Source organism: Sus scrofa, chromosome 15 (genome assembly GCF_000003025.6).
Source record: "Sus scrofa isolate TJ Tabasco breed Duroc chromosome 15, Sscrofa11.1, whole genome shotgun sequence".
NCBI classification, from domain to species: Eukaryota; Metazoa; Chordata; class Mammalia; order Artiodactyla; family Suidae; genus Sus; species Sus scrofa.
In genome coordinates, this window is record NC_010457.5 from 101,071,846 (window position 1) to 101,099,299 (window position 27,454).

The window sequence follows — 27,454 nt, forward strand, 5'->3', positions numbered from 1 at the left end:
GACCAGGAACCATGAGGTTGCAGGTTTGATCCCTGGCCTTGCTCGGTGGGTTAAGGATCCGGTGTCACCATGAGCAGTGATGTAGGTTGCAGATGCAGCTCAGATCTGGCATTGCTCTGGTTCTGGCGTAGGCCAATGGCAACAGCTCCGATTAGACCCCTAGCCTGGGAACCTCCATATGCCTCAGGTGCGGCCCAAAAAAAGACCAAAAAAAAATTCTGATTAGGTGCGTGTGGGGGTAGGAAAACCAGGAAGGAGTTTAGGATGGGGCTAAAGGAGAAGGTGGCCTCTGTTATACACACAAGGACTTCAGAAAGTACATAGCAAGAAACCCACAACTGCCCTAGACTGACTGCTAGGAACATCCCTTTAAGCAGGAAGTTGGACGTGTCTCCACTATAACCAACTATACAACCTCCTGGGAAAAAAATTCCCATTCACCCCCCACCCAGGCTTCTCCTCTAATTAAATAACATACACGCTTAAGTTCTCTGCATTTCTTTCTTTTTTTTTAAAGTCAGTTGTACTACTAGTATGTTTATAAAATTACAATTGGAAAATCTTCTGGCTATAATAATTATATAGTTACTCAACAATTGAAGCTAGAAGCAATATATCCTTGGTAAAAAATCAGGGCTAGCACAACTAATTGATCGAAAATATATGTTACATATATATATATATATACATACCTATATCCTTTTGATTTGAGCATATCCTTTAAGGATAATCTGGGTACGCAGTTATCTCTGCTCAATTCATCTTCAATAGGAGTTGTGTCTTTTCAAGAAAACTTTAGAAATTTTTTATTATAAGCATATTCTCATTGTAAAAGAAATGAGAAAATAAAGAAACCCCAAAAGTTCATGGAAACCTTTGCTTGATTTTTTTTTTTTTTTTTTTTTTTGTCTTTTTGCCATTTCTTGGGCCACTCCTGAGGCAATATGGAGGTTCCCAGGCTAGGGGTCGAATTGGAGCTGTAGCTGCCAGCCTATGCCAGAGCCACAGCAACGCAGGATCCGAGCCGTGTCTGCAACCTACACCACAGCTCATGGCAACACTGGATCATTAACCCACTGAGCAAGGCCAGGGATCGAACCCGCAACCTCATGGTTTCTAGTCGGATTCGTTAACTACTGCACCATGATGGGAACTCCCTTTGCTTGATTTTTTTACCATAGTTGAAACTAATAATCAAACATAATTTTTCCATAAATTATGATATGAAATGTGGTTCATAAACCTAAGTAAAAAGACATGACATTTTATGATATTGTCACTAGAATCTCATCCATACACATTTCCAGTCTTAAATGCCAATGAATGGGGTTCGTCCTGAAATTCTTCCAAAGGGGGAAGCACAATGGCAGAAGAAAAGGACTCTTAATGAGATGGCAATGCTTCCTGCTGCCATGAGAAAAGCCCCTGCAATGTACTAAAAGGTGGGAACACCTCTCAGCTTGTCACTAATGATATTGTGAAGGATGCTCTGTACTTATCCAATTACAAGTGCATTTTAAAACTCATACTAAGTATGAACAATTTCAGAGCCTGGTTTGTTGGCTTTCTTGTGCATTTGTGGGGGGTTTTTTTAAATAAATAAAGGAGTTCCCATCGTGGCTCAGTGGTTAACGAATCCGACTAGGAACCATGAGGTTTCGGGTTTGATCCCAGGCCTTGCTCAGTGGGTTAAGGATCCGGCGTTGCCATAAGCTGTGGTGTAGGTTGCAGACGCGGCTTGGATCTGGAATTGCTATGGCTCTGGCATAGGCCAGTGGCTACAGCTCCGATTCGACCCCTAGCTTGGGAACCTCCATATGCCACGGGAGTGGCCCAAGAAATGACAAAAAGACAAATAAATAAATAAATGAATAAAATATAAATATATTGGTCCTTATCATTTATCAACACAATACTAGGTCAGTGCAAAAAAGTATTAATAATGTAAAGGAATAGAGAAAAAAGCAGAAATCCTACTATCCAGATTCAACCATAATTAACTATTTGGACCTCTTCTTTTACTTACATGCATACATCATATGTGCTATTTAGCAACTTACTGTTTCAGTCAAAAATGTAACTTGAAGATCCTATCTATCCATAAATATATGCAATAGGCAAAAATGGATACCTATCACCCTTTTTAAAGATAGTATATTACCATATATGGGTATACTGTAACATGTTTAAGAAATAAACTGGAGTTCCCGTCAACACGGATCAGCACAAACAAATCTGACTAGCATCCAAGAGGATGCAGGTTCGAGCCCTAGCCTCGCTCAGTGGATTAAGAATCCAGCGTTGCCATGAGCTGTGGTGTAGGTCGCAGATGCAGATCGGATGTGATGTTGCTGTGGCTGTGGTGTGCGCCAGCAGCTATAGCTCCGATTAGACCCCTAGCCTGGGAACCTTCATATGCTGCGGGTGCAGCCCTAAAAAGACAAAGAATAATAATAATAATAAACTATTGGTAATTTCTAACCTCTTATTATTATAAACCACACGACAGCACACAGTTTTTGGATTTATGGTTGTCCACGGATTTCCCTTTGGGTGAATTTCCCGGTGTGGTAGTGCTCTGAGAGGGTATACTCTGCTGAAGGTTGATATGGATGTCAAGCTGCCCTGCAAAGGCCAGTACAAATCACTTTCTCCTCAAAAAGGCTTCAGAGTGTCCCTTCAGCTATATCGTCCTTGATGTCTTATGTCATCTTTGCTGATCTGACAGGTAAATATGGCACCCAATGGCTATCTTGCATGAATGCTTAGATCTCAGGTAAGATTGGAACTGGACATTCCTTCATACGTGTGTGGGGTCACAGCAGTTGCTTTGGTGAGTGGCCTCGGCATATCCTTTGCCCGTTCCTCTATTTGGGTGTTTATCTTTTTCTAGATAGTTTGCAAAAGGTCTTTATATGTATTAGGAACATTTACAGTTTTCACATATATTGTACATATCTTTAGTTCATCTTTTAATCTTGCTTATGGAGACTGAATACACAGAAGTTTACAGTTTTTATACATGCAAAAGTATGTACCTTTTCCATCATGGTTTTTATCTTTGCTCGTATGCTTAGAGAGTCCTTCCTCACACCAAGATGGAAAAATATTCTCCCCTCCCCCCAGCCTCTATTCCATTACTTTCATCTTTTTTAATTTTCTACCTCTAGAATTGATCTTGATATAAGACATTAGGGAAGGAGTCAGCTTTTTAACCAGCCAGTTGTCCCAACACTGTTTTATTAAATAATCTATCTCATCCCTGTAGTTTCAAATGCTTCCCTTATTTAATACCGAATATCCATATACACTTGAGTCTAATTTTGTACTCATTAAATCTGTTCTACTAATTTGATTTCTCTTCCTGTGCCAGTAACACACTGTTTTAATTGCTACAGCTTTGTAATTAGTTTTAAGATATTTGGTGAAACTCTCCCCTCACTGATTTTCTTTTTCAAGACTTTCCTCATATAAACATTGTAAATCAACTATACTTTAACACATTTTCATTTTAAAAACACAGCAAAAATTAACACAATATTGTAAATCAACTTTACTTCAATACCATTTTAAAAAATATATAACGAGTGCCATCATGTTTATTCCCCTGGATAAAGTTTCAAATGATCTTGCCAAGTTTCCCCAATCCAAGTTGTACCACTCAATTCCACTGCATCGAATTTACACACTAATTTCAAACAAGTATGTCTTCTTTCCATCTAAAAATGATGTAGCTCCTTTATTCACATTTTCATCCTCCCCCAAAACTTAACAGCTAAGGTGGAAAAAAGAGCCATAACCCTTTATCCAAGAGAAGGTCACATTCTCAAGCTATTACAAAGTATATCTTTTAAGACTTTTCCTTGATGCTGTGAAAATGCCTAGCAACTGCAAAATAATACTAATGCCATTATACTTGGAATATTTCCATAGCTCCAAAATACCCATCTCTATTCTCTGGAGGGTGCACACTGTATACCCTTGTAAGATTTCTCTTTCCCGGAGGATGGCTCTCTGGCTTCCAAGGCCAGTGCTGGAGAAATGAATGGGGCCTCACACTGCGTCCCCTGGAGGACAATGAGGAATGATGCTAACCAGACCTGCCTTCACACATCATAAATGGCCCTGAAGCCATATTGCTGCAAACCCGCTCAGCACCGTCTGAAGTTCATGAATCATTCTCCACAGGACGCAGGTCATGGCTCCCAAACCACAGTCCCACATCCTGGGCAGGGGTCCAACAAGGAACGAGGCGGGTGACAGTACTGTCAGGCATGTGCTGAGAGAGGGGCACCTACCCTCAGGACAAAAAGCATCCCTCCCAGAGCTGTGAAGGGATTGCCAGGCGCCCCACAGGCCAAGGAGCCAGGAGGGTTAGCCACGCTTACAGACCTCAGCCCACTGCTTTCCTGCAACACCAGGTCTTCCGCTTCAGGACTACACGTGAGATTTCCAGATGCAGGCAGCCAGAGGAACCTTAATGGCTAACTATTTGCCGATCTCATCCACAGTTAGCAAAACGGTGGCCTGCAGGCTGAATTTGGCCCACAGATGTGTTTTCTTTGGCCTGAATGCTGCTGGATCATTTTTTTGGAACCAACATTTAACAATTTAGAGATTTCCTGTATTTTCTCTTAAAAACTAAAGAAGTCTGGACCACACTACGCCTGCATTCTTGTGCAGAAACATTCATTAAGAGCCAAGCAGGTCATCACCCCCAGTGACAGTGTGCTCCTATATTAATGGACTTTGCTTAGGGGTTTTGCAACCCCCACCCCCCCAACCCCAGCCTGTGGCCTCCTCCCTCCCAGTCGTTTCTGATTTAGGTCTAATTTAGAGGATACACAGGTCTCTCAGCTAACAAAACTTCTCAGGACTTTATCCCCACATCAAATTCCTTATTAAAAAAGAAAAAATCAAATAAGGTATATGTAGGTGAAGGGAAAGTCACAGAAATCTAGAAGCCTAAAACGCTATGCTATATAGTTTGTACTGCTCATGTTCTAGGGAATTTAACATGATAGAGTGAAGCTAAGTTTAGAGAGGATATTAAATTTATCACTTAAAGTTCTTTATGTAGAGTCAGATTACAGCCTTCTGGATGGATTCAAAAATATGTTCTATTTTTTAAAGAAACAGCACAAAGTCCCAGTTATAAAATAAATAAGTCATGGGGATGTAATGTATGGCATGGTAATTCTAGCTAATAGTACTGCACTACACACTTGACAGCGGCTAAGAAACTAGATCTTAGAAGCGAACTATTGCCTTTAGAGTAGATAAGCAATGAGATCCTTCTGTATAGCACTGGGAACTATATCTAGTCACTTGGGATGGAGCATAATGGAGGATAATGTGAGAAAAAGAATGTATATATGTATGTGTGACTGGGTCACTTTGCTGTACAGTAGAAAACTGACAGAACACTATACCAGCTATAATGGAAGAAATAAAAATCAATTTTAAAAAAGTTCTTATTACAAGAAAAAATAATTTTCTAAGTTATGTATGATGATGGAATTTAACTAGACTTATTGTGGTGATCATTTTAATATATATATATATACACACATATATATAATGTTGCTACACAAATATATACACACAAAAACAAGTTACAATTTTACTATGGATAATTCATCTTGCTTATTGAAAAAGATCCCCTCATGATACAATGTTGATATAGTTTCTTTTTTCTCACTTGGATCTTGAGACTAGCAAGCTATTATTCTCTAAATTAATGCCGGTAGTCAAGAACTACAGCTTTAATGGTTTTTCTCCCCTTTTTCACCATAAATACTTTGCCAACATAATCACCTTAAGATTTACTCTAGTATATTCATCTATCATCCGTTCCCAGCCTAGAACTGAAATGCACAAATATACTACGCCAAATCCTACTATTGCAAATAACAAACATTAACTGCTTGGCCAAATCATTTTGATGTATAAAGTAGATACATTAAAAAAATCAACATGGGGATGACCCAACCGTAAAAGGGCATTTTTGAAACTAGTGGAACAAAAAAAAATTAAATATGCACTGGATATTGGTGATACTGAGAAATTATTGCAAATTTTATTTGATATGACAATGGCTGTGTGTGTGTGTTTGTGTGTGGTACGTATATGTTCATATTGGTTCATGATACTTTAAAAAATAAACTCCATGAGTTTTCTATCATGTGGGACTTAAAAATCTTAGAACTGTATGTGTCTCTCACAGTTTTAAGAGACTTTGAACGTCACCTAATCCAGACATGGGAAAAAGATTTCAATTTACAGGCTAATTCCAATTTAATAGCGCTATCCTGTGAAGAAATTTTGGTCTTTAAGACTGAAAGGGGAAAAAAAAAAAAAGTCACAAATATTATCATTGCTGGCCAAGGGCATAAGATAGAGTGGGGCCATGTGTGTTAACTACTATGTCTTACCTTTATCCTCTCTAGTCTAGTGGCCTTTCAGAGAACTTACTTGCCAAGACAACTTATTACTTCTCTAGACAGCTCTATAAAATGATTTCTTATATTTTGAGCTGAAATCACATTTTCTGTAGCTTACAACCACGTGACATAAGAAGAGTTCCATTTTTTGACTCCACAATGTTTGAACTTTTCAGACCGCTCTCCTTTCTTTCCCTGGTCCTAAAACATCACCAGTTTCTTCAACCGCTCCTCACGGGATGTGAGTCCCTCCATGTCCTCATCACGCACCACTGACAGGCACCAATGTGTCTCTGCCCTTATTTCAATGTGGCACAGCAAAATGGTCTGTTGATGTCCTGTTGTCATGGCATAAGCCCCAAAATGCCTTTACTGAGCTCACATTTGGGTTTTCAGAATCTCTGCATTCATTTAGAATTCGGATGCTCCACCTCCAGCTGAATTTAGTCTAATGGAGGCTTCTAAATCTTTTCTAGTAATCAGCCCTATCCGGGTCAACTTTTATGGATCTGGAAGAGCATATAACTGCCTTCCACCTTCCCAGGCCCTGGCAAGCCACCAACCAGAGAAACCACAAAAAGACTCAGAATACACATCCTGAGTCTTCAGTGGCTCCTCAAATCCACCTACAGATTTTCAACCTTTTTTTTTTTTTTTTTTTTTTTAGGGCTGCGCCTGAGGCATATGGAGGTTCCCAGGCTAGGAATCAGAGCTGTAGTCACTGGCCTATATCACAGCCACGGCCATGCCAGAAGCAAGCTGCATCTGTAACCTACACCACAGCTCACAGCAATGCCAGATACCTAACCCACTGAGCAAGGCCATGAGTCAAACCCACGTCCTCATGGATACTAGTCAGATTCATTTCTGCTGAGCCACAACAGGAATTCCCAGATTTTCAATCTTAAAAAGAGAACTTTCAATCTTACAGCTGAGACCTGAGGGCTACTAACTGAGCCAGACACTATCCGGCAACTTGTCCTCACTGGCAGAAATGAAAAATAGGCAACCACAAACTGGCTCAATGTAAGTACTAAAGCAAGTTTAGTAATATACTCAACATGGGTTGCAATGACTGTACTGGACCATTGAGCAAATGAGAATGAATGACACAGCAATCATGCCATCAAGCACACAGTTTCTTAAAAGTAAAACATAGACATAAATAACTCAGGTAAAGTGATCAGGGAGGTACAAAGAGCTAAGGGAGTTGAGAAAAGAAGTAGGTTTCTTTGGCTGAGTTGGGAGGTGGCAGAGAAGGCAGCAGAAAGGAAGTTGAGAATTAGGCTGACTTACTGAAAGAAGAAGTAGGCCTGGAGGGACAGATGAAATGGGAACAGTGCAGAAGTGAGAAAAGAATAAACACCAGTGGGTCAAGTAATTTGGTTTGGTTGATGCAGAGAGTTCCCAAATGCTAGTAATGGGAAATAAAGTTTGGAAAAACACAGAGAGTCAAAGCTGAATGAGACTGCTTCCTCTATCAGAATCAGCAATCAAAGGGTACTTAACCTCCAAAGAACAGACAACCCATCAAAAGATACAGAAAGATGGGGAAGAAAAAAGAAGGCCAAAAAAAAAAAAAAAAAAGAAAGAAAGAAAGAAAGAATCAGAACCTGGGCAGAAAAAAATCAAGTGAATAAACAGGAGTAAAGAGAAAAAAGCAGGAGTTCCCGTAATGGCGCAGTGGTTAACAAGTCCGACTAGGAACCATGAGGTTGCGGGTTCGGTCCCTGCCCTTGCTCAGTGGGTTAATGATCCAGTGTTGCCATGAGCTGTGGTGTAGGTTGCAGATGTGGCTCGGATCCCGAGTTGCTTTGGCTCTGGCGTAGGCCGGTGGCTACAGCTCTGATTAGACCCCTAGCCTGGGAACCTCCATACGCCACGGCAGCGGCCCTAGAAAAAGCAAAAAGACAAAAAAAAAAGAGAGAGAGAGAAAGCAAAGGGTGAGAAGGGAAGAAGACAAATATTGAAATGTTGTCTTCCCACCAACAAGAGGCATCTCCGCAAATTCTGTCCCTTCCTTGACATTTAAATGTACAGGCAAGCAGCCTCTCCTCTCTCCTAAAATGAATCTTCAGGCTTAGATTTCTAATCCTTATTTATCTTCCATCTCCCTGTGCCCTTTGTTAACAACCACTTCCCCTAAACTGCTTAATCCACCTCCAGCCAACAGTCACTGTGGCTGATCCCAAAGGAAAATCATGGCCTGAAGAGGACAGCTCGGCGTCTGCAAAATATCTGATAACAGAGTAGGAGGTCAAATTATCTCTACATGCAACTGAGGGAAGGGGGAGGGGCGTGTGAAGAGGGAGTCCTAGGAGATGTGAATGGAGGAAGGAGGCTGTGCGTCCAGGAGAGCCACACAATCAACAGAAGGAACTCAGGCCCCTTGTGTTTGTGCATTCATTCATTCAACCACGCATTCATTCACTTATTTCTCACCCTCTCCCTTTATCCCACCCTCTTCCACTGCCACACAGCCAACAGCCTACAAATGCAAAGCAATTTCCACAGTCGTCTCAGTTTATACATCACTTCATTAATCTTTCATGATTAACACAGGCCCCTATATAGTGTCCTGGATATTTCCTCAACATGCATTGCAGTAGGATTTCTCCTTTGTGGCATGTTGTAGGCTCACAAGGGAAAGAGCTATCTTCTCAAGGCTGTATCCCTAACACCTAACGCAGGGTCCAAACTCAGTAAATAACTGTTGAATGAACAAGACACTGCACAGACAAGCAAATGGTATCATCTGAATTCCTTAGAAATTTCTAAGATCAAAAATCAGTGTGGTCTAGATTGCTAACTGTTCTCCAAAGTCCCTATTCTCTGACTCTCTAGGTACACAGCTACACTAATTCCCCACCTCCCTCATAGTGCCGCGTGGCATGTGACTGAGTTCTGGTCAACGGGACATGAGTGGAAATGATTGCGCCACTTCCAGGTCGACCCATAAAAGTCCTCCCATGCTTTGCCTCCAAGCTCTTTTTTCCCTTCTGGCTGAACAAACCCCATGGGTGGCCTTAGAAGCTACGTGTTGATACCTGGGACTCTGTGCGAGAACTGAACTTCTCTCAGGTTTGGGCCATTGTACACTTAGGAGTCTGTGTGTTACAGCAGTTAACCTCTCTAACTAATTGGGTCACATGGTTAGATTACAACTCAGGTTAAGCCTTCATAACCTTTACCAGCCAGCAGCTGTTTGCCACTTTCCTAAGGGGAAATAAAGGCCATTCAGAAGACAGTGCAAACCTTCTTGGTGTATATGACTAAACCAAAGTCCTGTTTGCTCATCCTCATCTGGAAAAGATAGTAACCTGGGGCTTGCCTGGCTGTGGACCACAGGCACAAAATAGGCTGGGCCAATTCTGGTGATGTCAGAACCCTAGATGGTCAGCTTGCTTGCCTTGCCTCCTCTCAGAAGGACAGAGACCCGCAGACCCTGGGCAAATGCCCAACTACCTTCTCAAGTAGTCTGGCCCTGGCCTCATGTGTGCTTACCTTGCAAAAATGTCACAACACATTGCTCCGTTGTTTTCAGTGCCAGCTAGGGAGAAAGCTGCCCAAAGCCTTTTCAAAGAACCACAGCAACCTGCCCTGCCACAGAACAATGGCTGCACCAAACAACTCGCCTTCTGAATGAAGCATTCAGCCTACAGGGCAAAGATACAACCTCCAAAAGAATTTATGTCCCGATGGCAAAGTTCTCCTTACCCCACTGAAGAGTCTGACTTTTTCTGTTGCTTCTACCAAACACTAGAGACTTCAGAAAGAACTCCTCTCCCTGCTGGCTGGAACATTTAGGTAACTGAGTTACATTAAGAGAATTAGGAGCATGTACTACACATAATTGCTTGTCCAATCTAGTTGTAGCAAACTATTAAAAGGGTAAATTATTGACTAACTCTTTTCACCTTTCCTCATTGCAGATTTGTTTATTTCGAGAACTTCCAGATCCAAAGGTTTGTAATCTTTTGGGGGTCAGAGACCCTTGTAAGAATTTGATGAAAGGCATTGACCTTTTCACAGAAAAAAATATACACCCACAAGGGCACACACATGCAACCTATGATTTCAGGATGCACACAGGATGCCAAATCATCCACTGATCCCAGGATTATGGACCCTCTAGAGCAGAGGGCAACAAATCTCCCCTCTAAAGGGCCAGAGTAAATATTGTTGGCTTTTGGGGTCATATACTGTCCCTGTCACAATTACTCAACACCGCTACTGCAGTGCAAAACCTACCCTGACTGGGTCCCAACAAAATTTGATTTCTAGATACTGAAATTTGAATGTCATAGAGTTTTCATGTGTCACAAAATATTCTCCTTTTCATTTTTTTCAGCCTTTTAAAAAATAAAAGCCATTCTTTGCTGGTAGCCTGTACAAAATAGGTGACAGACTGTATTTTGTCAACTCCTGCTGCAGAGCATGGGTTCCTAATGTACAAAGTTTATATCTCGATTTCACATTTCTTCTCACTATAAATGCAGGCAGCACACCTCAGCACTGTCAGCAAAAATCACAGGCATGTTCATACTACATTAGAGTATGTAGCAGGTAACATAACATTTTGATCAGGGGCATCACTATTTTTCAACTATGGTCATTATTAGATCTCGTACTGTATCTTGCTATTTAAATGTTGATAAAGAAACACATATGATTATATGAACAATTTGATTTTTGTTGTTTTTTGGCTGCACCCATGGCACGCAAAGTTTCCCTGGCCATGGACTGAACCCATGCCATAGCTGTAACCAGAACTGCAACAGTGACAATGCCAGATCCTTAACCTCCTGAACCCACCAGGGAACTCCTGATTTTTAGTATTTTGATAACTGTATGCCAACATAATTGATTTCCATTCTAACCTTATACGTTTTATTTAGTGGATTTAAAAACAGAATTCTGAAAAGGAGTCAGAGCTTTCACAGGCCTCACAGAGGTCCATGGCAGAGAAAAGGTTAAGAGGGCCTAAGCAGGCAAAGCCAGAGCATCTCCTACCAGAGCGTTCACATCTTCTGTCTTATGGATGAGCATCCGTATCTCCTCTGGATCACCGCTGAAGATTGCTTGGACCAGTGGTGGCTGCAAACACAGACGAGATTTTGAATTAGACTACAATTAGGTAATGGGACTACATTCAGGTGCAAATGGCTAGAAGATGTCCTCCCCCAAAGTTTATTCAACAAATTATCATACAAAGATGAATGTGGCTCAGGCCCACCCTAACTAGAAGTACTTGCATAGAACAATAACTACAATTCGATTCAAAAGCCGTGACAGACAGTTGCATCTAACCTGGGGCTACAAATATTACATGAAAATCTCCCCTGGTTGAAGATGTCTTTGAAAGGCTCTTAAAATTACCTGTCAAGGAAACCACCAAACTGTGATCTTGTGCAGAGGGTCCCCTCCATTCCCCCACCTCTTGCTTAGATGATGTTCCCTGGTACCTTTAAACAATTCAGTTCCTAGAGGATGTCAATGGCCATGTTTCTGGCCTCCTGAACATTTCTTTGTCAACCTTTGGAAAACCCTTGAATCATGTCTGAAGTTTCCCATGGCTTTCGCCAATAAGTGCTGGGTGTCTTAGATGCCATGACTTCCCACCTATTCAAGGTCAGGGGAACAACGGTGGGGTGAGGAGCACAAAGGGAGGCATTACGGAGCACGCAGCATTGAACCTGCCTGTATCAAACAAGACCCAACACACAGTGGAAGGACTTACAAAGTGTGATGGAAACCCAGCTGAAAGAGAAACTAGCTCTGCTTGGGTGGTAGAAAGGGTATCCAGAAAAGCTTCATGGAAGGTCCCTTAATGAATGCATGTGAGTCTGCAGACAGGGAGGAAGGGCATGTAGGCAAAGAGCGTGCAAAGGTGTGGCTACATAAAGAACCTGTTATGTTAGAAATGCTGCCATCAACGTGGTGGCCAGAGCAGAGAGCTGGGGGAAAGGAGGAAAGGGGGTGGGCTCTGGAGTTGGTGCTGGGCTTGCCCCAGGGGGTGCAGGATTCTGTCCAAAGCCAGTTCCTCCACCTGCCAGCTATGCTGAACCCACTGCCCATGTGTAATCTGGAGGCGAACACAATCTTTGCTGTCCAGCCCCTCAAAGGATTATTATTAGGAACAAATGAGATAATACAAGGGAAAACCCTCTGGAACCCTACAACCCTACACAAAGAACAGAGGTTCTCCCTAAGATGCCAATATGTTTATGATACCAATATGGAATAGTGGACCTTTTTTTTCTTTCAAACCTTAAAAACCTGGGCAATAACATACACGTACTTACTTACCACTTTACTTTAGAAATACTTTAGTCCTAGTAGGCAATTAGATGATGGCAGTTTCCCACACTTGCCTGACCATGAGAACCACCTGAGATGCTTATTAAAGCAATATTCCCAGATCCCTTCCCTGGAGGTTCTGGGAGGGGAATCCGGGAACCTAGATTTTTAATAAACACCCACTTAGTTCTTGGGAACTGGTGAGCACTGGCCTAAGGTGACATCATTAGAGCCATCCACCTCAACCCCTTCCTGTGCCATCTACATGAGCCTCCAACCCCTGATTTTCCTTCTGAACTTCCTTTTCTCTTTTCTACTCTCTTGTTGCCTTTCTTACAAGTCTTCTCATTTCTTACATGGTGTTTCTCATTAGTTGGGGTGCCCAATATAAATACTGTCCTTTGGGGAAACATACTATACCCTACCGACAATACTTATGATATTAAAAAAAAAAAGTTAAATTGCTAATAAATATTTCCACATGCCAGGAATTTGTCCATGGTTTTCCCCCTGCCATAAAAGTTTCCAGCAAGTGGACAGATATATTTTTCTTTCTTTTCTTTTTTTTTTTTTTTTTGCCCCCAGTACTCTCTTAATCCTAACTTCTCACCAAAGTATATGACTCAAAGGTAGTTTCTCAAGTTGCCAACAATTAAATTGCAGGAAAGAAGTCTTAAAAAGATTGCAAGTTGGACTAGTTCAGTGTCAGCTGGCCCTCTGCCTAAGACCAGGAGTTCCTTCCAATGCCGGCTGACTATCTGTGAACCAAGTCTCCAGGTTATCTGCCCCACGGCAAGGACCATGTTTCAGATACAAGAGACAGTCACGCAAAGTCAGGATTTCAAGAAAAATGTTGACTCCTGTGTATGTGTTTCATAATTCTCTATCTGCCGTGCTTGTGGCCAAACGCTTGTGTATACTTTTCTGCCTTTTTGAACCTTAAAAGAAAGCACGTAACAAACCCCAATAACCACAGGATGACAAGCAGAGGCAGAGCCTGACAAGATTTTGGTGTTGAATCAACAATGATCAATCAACAGTTGAGAAGTTAAGATTCTAAGAAACAAACCCATCCCATTTTAATGCACTAGTCACTCTGAGGAGGCACAGCTAGGTAAGCAAAGCCTCTCCTCACTCATGAAGTAAGGAATGTGTGCAGATACTTGGTCCTCACTCTCCTCAAGAAGGACCAGGACTCCCAGCTATGGCTGGAATGTTCCCAAGGAGAGCCACCCGGCAAAGAGGCCAGACAAGGATGCCAGCATAGTCCTCAGCAGGGAGTGGTGTGCAGAGCTTCCCGAACTCCTCTGGGCCCAGTCCCTGAGCCTGTGTGCAAAGTTCCCAGCAGAGAATGGCATGCATGCTTCCCCAACACCTGCAGGCCTCACTCTGCTCAAAGCTGCTTTGCAGAGTATTGCTAACGCCCAGAATTCCTAGCATCCACTGGGAAGAAGCCATGCTGTTGTTGTAACTCTTCCAAAGCTGCAGTCACACACATACACGACTATACCCATGGGTATATGCCTACATTTGCACATCTACGTACACATCTGTTTCCACATACAGTGTATACACAGAGATACATGCCTATTTATATACAAATTCTCTCACATTCCTTGTGGGATAGAAAAGTGCCAGTTCCTCAAAGCCCAAAGTTGTGCTAAATGAAACAATGCAACTGATAAGGGCTTAATTTCCAAAATACACAAACTAGTCATACAACTCAACAACAACCCAACTGAAAAATGAGAAGACCTAAATAGACATTTCTCAAAAAAAAAAAAAAAAAAAAAGAGGTATACAAATGGCCAATAGGCACATGAAAAGACGCTCAACATGGCTCATTATTAGAGAAAGGCAATTCAAAATTACAGTGAGGTACCACCTCACCCCAGTCAGAATGGCCATTGTTAAAAAGTTTACAAACAAATTCTGGAGGGGTTGTGGAGAAAAGGGAACCCTCCTGCACTATTGGTAGGAATGTAAATTAGTGCAACCACTATAGAAAACTTTATGGAGGTTCACCGACAAACTAAAAACAGGAGTTCCCATTGTGGCACAGAGGAAATGAATCCGGCTAGGAGCCATGAGGTTGCAGGTTCAATCCCTGGCCTCGCTCAGTGGGTTAAGGATCCGGCATTGCTGTGAGCTGTGATGGAGGTTGCAGATACAGCTCGGACCTGGTGTTAATGTGGCTCTGGAGTAGGCAGGCGGCTACAGCTCCAATTTGAGCTCCATATGCCTGGGAACCTCCATATGCCATGGGTGCGGCCCTAAAAGGAAAAAAAAAAAAAAAAACCCACAAAAAAAAAAACCTAAAAACAGAGTTGCCACATGATGCAGCAATCCCACTCCTGTGCATATCCAGACAAAACTATAATTCAAAAAGATACATGCACCCCTGTGTTCAAAGTTGCACTATTCAAAATAGCTAAGACATGGAGATAACCTAAATGTCCATCAACAGATGAATGGGCAAAGAAGATGTCATGTGCGCTAACACAAATGGAGCATTAGCCACAAAGAATGTAACAATGCTATCTGTAGCAACATGGATGAACCTAGAGATTATCATAGCACCTAAAGTAAGTCAAAAAGAGAAAGACAAAGACTATATGACACCACTTATACACAGAATCTAAAATAAAACACAAATGAACATATCTACAAAACAGAAACAGACTCAAAGATATACAGGACAGGCTTGTGGTTGCCAAAGGGGATGAGAGCAGGAGGGAAGGATTGGGAGTATGAGATTAGCAGATGCAAACTATTATACACAGAATGGATAAATAACCAGGTCCTGCTGTGTAGCACAGGGAATTATATTCAATATCCTGTGGTAAACCATAATGGAAAAGAATATGAAAAAGAATACATAGAGGTATAAATGAATCCCTTTGCTGTACAGCCAAAATTAATGCAACACTGTAAACCAACTATACTTTAATAATTTTTTTATTAAAAGCCATTTAAAAAATCCTGAACTCTTAAGGATATAAACAAACTCAAAGTCTTGCTAAATGGGCATCTCTACCCCAGCTGGGCTGTGTGGCCACTGTGACATCACTATCTTCACAAATGTGAATCCAGGCATTATGGAATTCCAAATCAGAACTTGATAGGCACATGGAGTTCCTGTCGTGGCTCAGTGGTTAACAGACCTGACTGGTATCCATGGGGGCATGGGTTCGATCCCTGGCCTCACTCGGTGGGTTGGGGATCCAGCGTTGCCATGAGCTGTGGTGTGGTTTGCAGACAGGGCTCAGATCCTGCATTGCTGTGACCATGTCATAGGCTAGTGGCTATAGCTCTGATTCAACCCTTAGCTTAGGAGCCTCCACGTGCTGCAGGTGTGGCTCTAAAAAGACAAAAGACAAAAAAAAAAAACAAAAAAAAAACTTTACAGACACATGCCTTGTTTAAATGGAAGCTGTATGTTTGCATGGATGTAATTCCTCAACTATATTACTGTAAGTCTTGAGCAAGTAGTATTTTAAAAAAAAGTATATGTTCTACATGCCTGTAGAACATTTTGACTTGCCTTTTTGTTGGGATTTTACTTTTCAATTGGTAATCACTTGCCCTAAGAATAAATATTTGGAAAAAGATATATCAAAATACTATCTCTATTATATGATTTTAAGGAAGGGAGAATATTCTAATTATAATATTCTTGCTCAGAAGTACCAAGTCATTACACTCTGTTGACCATTGGCAACCAGGATATCTTTTGCCTTGACCTTGATAAAGCCTTACCTGCAAAAGAGATGAGTCCTAAGCCTTGGCATGAACAAGTATTCCTTTCAGAAGTCTCACACATTTCAATATTAGCATATACATAATAGGAGTGCTTTGTGTGCAAATATGAATAAACAAAAATTTATAACAAGGGTCAAAGTTGTGAAAAATAGTGACAGGACAAAGAGAGAGATTCCAATCTGTGAAACCATTGTTTTTCATTCCCTCAAGACATTAAAATTCTGAAAAAGAGATATGTAGTAGTTCCAGCTTCAATTCCTAGGATTTTCTTAGCATGTTTGGCAGCTATAGACTATAAATGACTGCCCTGCTCTGTGGATACTGGCACAGTCTCTCATGTAGATTCAGAAGGCAGAAGGATACTTCTTGGGCCTACTTTACCAATGACACAGGTGGGAATCATTATTCAGATGGGACCTATCCTGGTCTTTCAATATCCCCACCAATCAGCACCCTACCATCTTCGCCAGAAGCTGCCTTTTAGAGGTGACTGTCTACCAGGGTGATGACATCTGACCCCTCTAAGACTGAAGTGCAGAGCAGGGGCCCCTTGAATTCAGCAGCCCTTATGAATGACAGAGCTAAACTTGCTAACACGAGGGACTGAAAATTTATCAGCAAAAAGCTGCTTTTGCTACCCACATCCCTATCAGCCCATCCAATGCACTATTTTCTACTTTATGCTCAGTCTGTGAAAATAAATTAGGAAAATACCTGATTTCCAAAAACAGGATGCTACATCAAATATGAACTGAAAATGGTATTCTCAAACTTTGAAGCAGAGTTTCATTTCCACTAGGGGGAGCAAGATTGTAATTTGCTACCTGGGAGATGAGAGTAAATGTTGAGGTTGTGCAATTAAGAAAAGTAAGGTGCTTTTATTCAAGATATAAAAGAACTCAAGCTTCTGAGAGAGTTCTGAGTAATAAGTAAACACATATATTCTTACATATACCAAATCAAAAATTAACAACAACAACAACAAACACTTTTCCTATTGATCCCTTAGGGTCCAGGTATTTAGGAAATAAGAATAAAGCTATTTAAAACCCAGGTATTGGAGTTCCCATCGTGGCACAATGGAAATGAATCTGACTAGGAATGATGAGGTTGCGGGTTTGATCCCTGGCCTCGCTCAGTGGGTTAAGGATCTAGCATTGCCGTGAGCTGTGGTGTAGGTCGCAGACACAGCTCGGATCTGGCATTGCTGTGGCTGTGGGGTAGGTCACAGATGTGGCTTGGATCTGGCATGGCTGTGGCTTAGGCTGGCGGCTACAGCTCCAATTGGACCCCTAGCCTGGGAACCTCCACATGCCACAGGTGTGGCCCTTAAAAGCAAAAAAAAAAAAAAAAAAAAAAAAAAAAAACCCACAACAAAAACCCGGGTATTAAAGAATTATTTTCATCACATGCAAAACTTAATTATTACCTCAACTCCACTTGCAAAAAGTGCTATGAGTGGTATCAGACATGCCACTGGTTTAGGAATAAAGACTATCATGGAGTCTATGGAGAGATCATAGCTGGTTTAGAGACTCCACTCCTTCCTGTCCTACAGCAGGGTCATGGGTCTCCCCTTCCAAAATACCTTAATGAGACCACCAATTTGATTTTGACCAAAACCACTGTATAGTGCATTTCACTTTCTCTTTGTCAGAGCTGCATACTCTTTACTAATATGTTGGCTTTGGAAGATAAGCAGGGCGATAGAGGCTATCACTGAGCATCTGCAACTATAGTCAATGGTAAAAAGTCCAAGAAGATGCTCTAGCATTACGTTCCAAATTACCGATGTGTTGCTTGTCTTTTTCTGACATGATTGGGTAATTAAAGACCACAAGTCCAAAACAAAACATACTGCATTCTAATCAGGAGTAGATGGCAGAAATCAATCAATAGCCAAGAGGGGGAAAGAAAGGATATTCCTAAACATCTGTCCATACTAGAGTATTCTGAGTACAATACGTCATTAAAGCAGGATAGGAGCATGTTATTAGTAGCTAATAGCTGATGTAGCAATAATCTGGCCATACAAAACCATCAGTTTACAAGAACATGCTGAAACACTTCATTAGGTAACAACTGGGTTTTGTGAGGCAGCGCTTGTGTTTTTACAAAAAGAATAATAAAAATTTGTTCGAGTCACTAGATTTAATGGACAGAACTTGTTAGCTCTATTCCTGTGGGTCCTACTGTGTAATCCACTGAAAGGATGCCATTGAGTGCTTCCTGAACACAGATCACTCTTTACTTGGGGAGAAGTCCACTCCATCACAGAAGGACAATGATGATCATTGAATCAAAATCTGTATCCCTTCAGAACTGTATAAAATACACTGAGTGCTCACAAGCATTGTTTAATGTGAGACTACATTCTGAAAATGTCTCTTACCAACTATGCTGAAGAGTAAATGCCTACAATATTTCCAATTATTAAAAGAGAAAAAGCATAAAATTCCACATATCAGTAATACCTTCTCTCTATGCAGCTATTTATTAATTTTATACTTAATATTATATACTTAATGTATACTATGACAAAATCTATGTCCTCAAAATAGGAAAAAAATTATCTAGCCTTTTCCAAAATGAAAATAACACACAGGCATTGACTATTTGGTTATTCAAGGACCAATTATTCAGGTTTTGAAACATTCACATCCTTTGTTGCACCTTCCTTTCCTGAGATCCTTCTTGGCTATTTCTCTCCTCTTTAAGATTACTCATTAGCACCTTCCCAGAGAAGAGCTGGCCAGAGGAAAAATGAAACCCAGGCATGTCAACTTTGCTACTAGTTACTCACAAAAGGTTAGGTAAAAGGAAATGATGAAACAACAGTATCAGTTAGATTGAAATCTGGAGGCAATGTTGCTTTTAACAGACCTTGAGATCTTTTTTTTTTTCTGCCACAATAGGGAGATTCATGTATGGTAAAACTGATTTAGGATTAAATCTTAGCCATGGTTTCCTCATCTATAATATAAGGTTACCATAGCCATTTTATAAAACATGTTTCCAAAATGACATAATACTTACAGCACCTCCTATGTGGGGCCAGATGCCTCGTATGTACTCAATAAAAATAATTAGTGTTGATTTTGAGGTAACAAGTTCAAAAACTGTAAGAGTTCCCTCGTGGTGCAGCAGGGTAAGGATCTGGCATTGTCACTGTGGTGGCTTGGGTCGCTGCTGTGGTTTGATTCCTGGCCTGAGAAGTTCCATGTGCCATGGGTGCAGCCAAAAAAAAAAAAAAAAGATTTTTTTTTTTTCAAGGCAAGAGCTTTTATGTCCAACCATGCTACAGTAGGAAAAATTGGGGATGCGGGGAGCTGTCCTTAAAATGTATAGAACAAATAAGTTAGGATTATAACCCACTCAACACCACCAGTAAAGCAGAGGGGTCCATCACACTGGGAAAAGAAGCAGTTACACACAGGCAGGGGACTGAAAATCACACAGAGCCTGACTTGGCCTTTGTTACACCAGGCAACCTCAAAAATGTTGCACAATCTCTCTGTACTCAGGGGTCTAATCTATAAAGTCAAATAACAGCAACTCTCCTGACTAATACATCATCTCTCTTGACTAATCCAACTCTGCCTCATATTTATGTCCACTGGATGGGGAGTGAAATCATAATTTTACTATGAAAGATTATTACAAACATATACCATTATACTTTTTCTTTATGATCTCCTGATGGTCATCCAGGAGATTAATTCCCTCTCTGGAGCTGTGAGGGGGGTCAAATGATGTGCCTGTTAGGGCAAAGTTGAGGCCAGAATTTAATTTTCTTGATTCTCCCGGCTCAGTACTTTCTTTCTCTCACCTGTCATGTGACTACAATACAATACAATACAGAATAAACAAATAATTCCTGACGAGGAATTCAGCTTCAGTATCTTTTTTTATGATGAAAATATAGTTCATTTACAACAGTGTACCAATTTCTGCTGTACAGCCTCCGTTTCAGTGTATTTTCTGTATAGAGATATGCTGTTTACACTCATAAGGGAAAATGTCTCCATATCTCTTCTGTGTGTCTGTGTATACATATACATACATGTATGTGCACAGAGAGTGACTATCTATGTGTATCTGTTTCTAGACATAGTTACCCCCAACAAAATAACTAACAAAATAAACAATCTTGCCACAAGTTGGAAAACAAAAAGCTACAATCTTTCAACCTGGAGGTCAGGCGGAGGGCAGCTCTGTCTAGATTGAGCTATCAGAGAGAAGGTAGGCTGCAAAGTGGATTTTGAATGAGAGTGTGGAGTGCATTTTTCATGGTGGAGACTAGGAGATGATGAGATTAGGGGGAGGAGGAAAAAAAAGAAATGGGCTGGGGGAAGCACCACGCCAGCAGAAGGAGTTTTAACTCAATCTTCAGAGCAAACAGGAACTGGAGGTCTTGAGCAAGAAAACGACACAGAGTTTTTGCAAACATTTCATCTGGCCACAGCGTGGGCTGAGCTTTGGGGGAGGAGAGAATGGAGCTAGGGAGCTCAGTTAGAAGACCATTGCTGCAACCCAAGGCATCCCAGGAGAGAACTTTCTGATCTTCATTTACCTCCGGCTCCCCAACTGCAGTGTACAGAGATACTGTGGAAACAACAGATAACTGCTTTTAATTCTTTGATGTTGCTCTATTCCTGGATGCAAATTTGGCTCAGCCTCTTGGCTCCTTTCCTTTACTCTTTATATATAGCCCAAATCTCCTGCCCCCGAGACACTACTGTTTCCAGGTGAAACTAAGGTTACTTCCTTTAGCTCCTGGAACACTTCCATCTTTTCCCCAACAGAACCTCCATGGAAATAAGTTCTGTTTTGTCAGACTTGTCACTTGAGCACTGAATTTAAATCATAGCATTTCAAAAATAGGCCACAACCATAAAGAGAAAAAAAGCAAAGCAAAACAACGCAGACATACTCTGCCAAATGCCATATTTTTATTGGACTCCGCTGCCAACTACCCACATCTTTTTTCACTCTGTCTAGTTTCAAATGGCTTGAGATCAAATCTAAACTTTAGCTAAGTCAATTAAGCAGTGTTCAGGAGTTAACATTTAGAGAAAGTTAATTTAAGCAAGAGCAAAATGGATCCAAGAGGTTAGTTTTTGCTGCATATTTACATCAGTATAATTTTAGTGAAACAAAAGGAACAACAATATACTTCTACAGTGGCTTCCTATTTTGAGAAATTTTTATAGAAGTTTTATTTCCTAGCTTAGCTTTGCTTACATTCTCAGTATAATTGTATGTTAGAGCACACTGAATTCATGTGGTATCAAATATTAATGGTAATTTAACAATGTTAATCAATATAAGCCACTTTAGTGATTTTTGTGGGGAAAAAAAATGCATATGGCCAGAAGATGAATTTTAAGGTAATAAGTGTATTCAGTGTAATTTCTCTGTGCGGATGCAGAAAGCAGTTCTCTGTTTTAGGATGCAATGTACAAACATGACTTTTTATTAATATCTGGTATTGCATCCCTTATCATAATAAGGACAACGCTAACATAGTGTTCCTTTAAAAAATGACAGAAAGTTAATTATAGTAATATTCTCTTGTGATCTAGAGTAATAATACCTTTTGAGAATATATGGAATTGGAAGGCAAATAGAGCAATCCAGGTGTCCTTTAAAAACAAAATCAATGTGTAGGAATACAGGGCATTCACTGGGAAGGTGGCAATTTCCTGTTATATCTGAGGGGGGTGGAATGACCACATACGAGATAGATGAATTAACTCAGTCACATGAAGTCACTCATGATTCAGGCAAACTCCAAATTGGGTCTGTTAGAACCTGGATTCTCTCAAAAGCCACCTTTTGCCCAGTCAAGTCTTTCCAAAGCCCATGAGAATTTCCCTTTAAACCTCCTCTTCTGACTGTAGTTCTTTTTCTTTGAATTCCATATTCATTCCTTAGAAAGGGAGGCAGCAGTTAAACTCTCACCATCTCTCCCCTGGGAACCAGATGGAGGATTAGGGAGACACCTTCCTGGCCCTCTCTGGTCAAACCACTTTCACACCCAAGGCACTGGGTTGACCAGGACATCCACTACTCTCTGCCTGAGATGCCTGGAGGGTCCCCTGCTGCCCACAAAACCAGGAAAGACACAAGGAAGGCGAATCTACGAGGGATCCTCTCAGTGTAGTCTTCCAGGAAGCATCTGTCCAATTTCCCCATCCAATGTCATGACAAGGGCATTCAGTGACAGATAGCAAAGGGAAATGATAAGGAAAAGGAGTCCAGGAGACTGAAAAACATTTGATTATATAAAATGGGAACTTCTGCACACAAGGACAGTGGCATCGTATTTCCTTACGGGAACACCAACCCAGTTCATATTTCCTTTATTTCTCTGCAAAGCACTGGGCCAACACAACATGTTTTGTTTTTTGTTTTTTGGTTTTTTTAATTAATATGGTAGGGAGATCCTGCTGTGGCGCAGTGGAAAGGAATCCGACTAGGAACCATGAGGTGGTGGGTTCAATCCCTGGCCTCGCTTAGTGGGTTAAGAATCCAGCATTGCCATGAGCTGTGGTGGAGATCACAGACCCGGCTTGGATCTGTAGCTGTGGTGTAGGCTGGCAGCTGGAGCTCCAATTCGACCCCTAGCCTGGGAACCTCCATAAACCGTGGGTGCGGCCCTAAAAAAATTTTTTTAAGTTAAAAAAAATTAATCTGGTATATTTCAGATAACAATTACATTCAAATCAGTAAAGATTGATTAAGTGTAAGAAATTTACTAAAGGTAAGAAATTCAGCACTAAGATGTTATAGTCAGTCTCTCCCTTGATAAGTTACCAAAGTGTAAGAGGAAGTATGTGAACACACACGACATGAGTAGAAGGTAAACACCATGGGAGATGCACACAATGACAGGAGAGAGGCTGCATCTGGCTTCCTGAAAGAAGGATTTAAACAGACAGAGGTGAGTGAGTTGGGAAGGGTGTGCTTCTACCTCAGAAGAACCCGAGCAGAAGACTAAACGCGTACAGGGAGCAGTTTCATTTGGCTGGAGCACGAGAGAAGGAAGGTAGGCCGGGAGGTAGACAGGGATCCTATTCTAAAAGGCTTTGAATGCCAGGCTTAGAGATTTGGGCATCCCTTCCATAGGGCTGGGGAGCCATGCATGGTTTTTGAGCAGGGGAGTCACCTAAGAGCTGTGCTTTAGAAGGATCACTCTGGAAATGGATGGTATGATGAACTGGAAGAGAAGACCAGAGGGGTTCAGCAAGGTAGGAGACTTAACAACAGTCTGGGAGAGAGGTCCCAAGAATGGAGTCCCTCAGTCATTAGGGTCTAAAAAAGCTTTAATGTAGCAAGAGCTACTAGCCTGCTCAGGCATGGCATCTCCATTCAGAATGACTCTCGCCACCCCCCTGAGCAAGATGCAGAGCTCTCTGGAGCAAAGCTGCCCCAACCACTGGTGGAGGAGCACCGGAAGTTCTGCAGCTTTCACCTTCTCTACTTTTCCACTTGTGCAAGCATCTCCAGTAGCCTGCTCTATTCTGTTCAGCTCTGGGACAGGAAGTTCCTTGGGCTCTGAAGTCAGTTAGCATCCTGCATCTGTAGAGCCTGCTACTTCTCTCTCCACTCTACCACAGAAACCAGAGCGTCAGGCTTTCGGGTTTGGTGCTACCTTCATAGTTAGGTTTTGGTGAAAACTCACCTTCATGTCCTGAGTTCAAAACACAAAGCAAAGCAAAACAACAAACCCAAGCCAAGTATAACACTCTTTATTTCCTAATTCTAAAACTTAGTCAAAGAATAAAACTCATTTCTTTCAATCATGAAAAGTTTGACAAATAGAAGTATTATGGGGCAAAGGACTTTCTAATACATAAAAATCTCGATGCATTTGCTCTTTGTCTTATATTTGTTGGGTTTCAATTTTAGTGGTTTACCTGTTGCAACAATACAAAGGTCGGGTAAAGAAAAGATGTGATCACCATTCCTACCACCAACATTAAGAGACTAATGCGGGAGTTCCCATTGTGGCTCAGTGGTTAGCGAATCCGACTAGGAACCATGAGGTTGCAGGTTCGATCCCTGGCCTTGCTCAGTGGGTTAAGGATCCGGTGTTGCCGTGAGCTGTGGTGTAGGCTGCAGATGCCGCTCGGATCCCGCGTTGCTGTAGCTCTGGCGTAGGCCAGTGGCTACAGCTCCGATTCGACCCCTAGCCTGGGAACCTCCATATGCCTTGGGAGCGGCCCAAGAAATAGCAAAAAAAAAGACAAAAAAAAAAAAGAGAGAGAGAGAGAGAGACTAATGCGTATCCTTCCACCTCTTTCTCTAAGTCTCTGCTGATATATCAAAATACTGATAAAGATGCAGGAGGCTGCATTGTTTATTATCTCAAAGGTGTGATTTTACTATTTCCCTTTCTTAGTATTTACAAGAACAATAATATATTGAGGATATCCTCCAGGTCACTGGCTAAAGGATTAACTCATTTCTTTTCACAGCTATATAATACTTCATGATATGGACAGATCACAATAGATTCAATCATTCCCCTGTGGCTGGGCATTCAGGTTGGTTTCCAGTTTGTACAACAACAAACAGCCTCTATCAGTATCTATTCTGGCCAGTGCATTTCACAGAAAAGTGCTACCAGAGCTGAAAGCATTTTCTGAGGACCTACGACAAGCTATTTTTACGACATATGCAAAAGAAATGTGTGATACAGTCCCTTCCTCAGAGAGTGCCAAATATAGCTGGGGAAGTAAGCCTAGCCCACACAGAACAATTAAACCGTGTAAGATGGGACTGAACCACGTTCTACAGACTTTACACAAGTGGCTGCCAGGTTTTCCTCCAGCAGGATAATCAATCACTCAGAGATCCCTTTAGTCCTAACATTCTAGGAACCTTCTCTGACTCAAAAAAGGGGGAAATGGGAAGGCCTAAGACGTTGGGGTAGTAACTGCAGAGGAGGCCTGAGAAGAGTTTAGATCGATGGAGAAAAGAAAATTGTACTTCAGGGAGGCAAATGAGCCAGGGTACAGCTCTGACTTGAGCCACGTACATGCTCAGGAGAGTGACATTAAGCAGGTGCTTCTCCAGGTCACTGCATTTCCAAACAGGCCCTCTCCACTTCTCCAGCCCCACCCAGCCTCTGCTTAACGACATAAAAGAATCCCAAGTTTAGCTACCACAGAGCATTACACTAACATTGATTTAAATGCAAGACTTCCAGCCAGCATAAGCTTGGAAATACTCCGCAGATTTCTTCTCTCATCCTCCCCACCCCCAGCCCCCCCCCTACACACACACCCCTTGTTCTATGCCCTTTAAACAATAGCAGTTGTTTAAACTGTTCCTGTCCATCTGGGAAAGAACATGAATAACATGGAAGAATGGCATAATGAAGTTTAAGTGCTTGTAATTTAATCAAAAAGCTGAGTTCTTCTGAGAATCAAAAGCTCTGTTAAAAATGTGGATATCAATAAACTGACCCCTACACTGCCAGTCCTTCACTCTACACTGTAATGCTATTTTTGCAACTTGCCAAGCCCTCTTAAATATACAACGCATTCAATACCATATTTTAAAATTTATCATATTGGAAACTAAAGTTTGAGATTTGAGTGTGTGTATGTATGTATATATGTATGTATGTATATATGTGTGTGTATGTATATATATATATAATCATGCCTTGATACTGAATATAAGTGGATCTGGGACAAAGTTTTGAAAATGAATTAGGCATAAGTAAATTAATGTGCCTTTATCTCAAAGTCTTGATATTTAAAAGTTACATGCAATTTTTTTTCTTTTCAGGGCCACACCCACAGAATATGGAAGTTCCCAGGCTAGGGCTGAATCAGAGCTGTAGCTGCCGGCCTACACCATAGCCACAGCAACACGAGATCCAAGCCGCATCTGTGACCTACACCACAGCTCATGGCAGTGCAGGATCCTTAACCTATTGAATGGGGTCAGGGATCGAACCCGCATCCTCACTGATTCTGAGACACAATGAGAACTCCGGTTGCATGCAATTTTAACGAAGGCAGCACCATAGAGAAGTCTGATTTTCTTTCTTTTTTTTTTTTTTATTTTTTCTTTCACTACCCTTCTTGGTCTAAAATTAGCTTTCAATATATTTTTTAAACTTTAGGAAAACAAGATTTACTCCCAGGATATTAACTTGAGTGCCAAGTTCAAAAACATAATCTTGAGAGTCACAGTGCAGAAAATAGGGACTTTTAATAAGGAGAGGGAATTGGTGTATTTAAATAAAACACAATTTGGTGTGTGTTTCTATTCAGCAATAAGGAAAAAGCTAAGCCCTTGCCCTCCACTGCACCAGCCCAACCACAACAGCAACTGGGTACCAGAGAGGCAGCCAGTGTCCTGATGCCCATGGCCTGACTGACTCTAACTGAAGTGATGCCTTTCTTGGTGGCTCCACACACCCTTCTCCTCACCAGCATCTCCCTGCCCTTGGCTCTAAATGGTATGGAGACCCAGGGAGTGTCTCTGCAGGTTAAATCTAGATTTAGTCATCTTCCCTACACAACCGACATCAAAACTCTTGGCAATTCTTGCCAAAGGGGAGGAGGTTGGAGGAGAGATGGACTGGGAGTGTGGGATTAGCAGATGCAAACTATTAATGGATGGATAAACCACAAGGTCCTACTGTATAGCACAGGAAATTGTATTCAATAACCTGTGATCAACCATAATGGAAAACAGCATAAAGACGAATGTATATAACTGAATCACTCTGCTGTACAGTAGCAATTAACACAACATTGCAAATCAACTATACCTCAATAAAGTAATTTTTAAAAAAATAATAATTCAAAGTATTTATCAACACCTTAAAAAAAAACCTTAGCAACTGTTACCCAGATACCACACAACACTCCAGTGGTTTAGAATGCACCATGTGGAGTTCCCGTCAGTGGCACAGCAGAAAC

The 27,454-nt window shown here is 41.3% G+C and overlaps 1 protein-coding gene across 8 annotated transcripts in view; it reads right to left on the bottom strand.

Moving 5' to 3' along the window:
- ANKRD44 (ankyrin repeat domain 44) overlaps nt 1-27,454 on the bottom strand; it is a 342,704-nt gene that overhangs the window by 203,377 nt on the left and 111,873 nt on the right. For 7 of the 8 annotated variants that reach the window (XM_021076232.1, XM_013984363.2, XM_021076233.1 and 4 more), the window contains exon 2: nt 11,457-11,540. In XM_021076232.1, coding sequence (XP_020931891.1) covers nt 11,457-11,540 — 84 coding nt within the window. Of the gene's footprint in view, nt 1-11,456; nt 11,541-27,454 lie in introns of those variants that run through there. The other variant, XM_021076236.1, reaches the window with a different exon arrangement.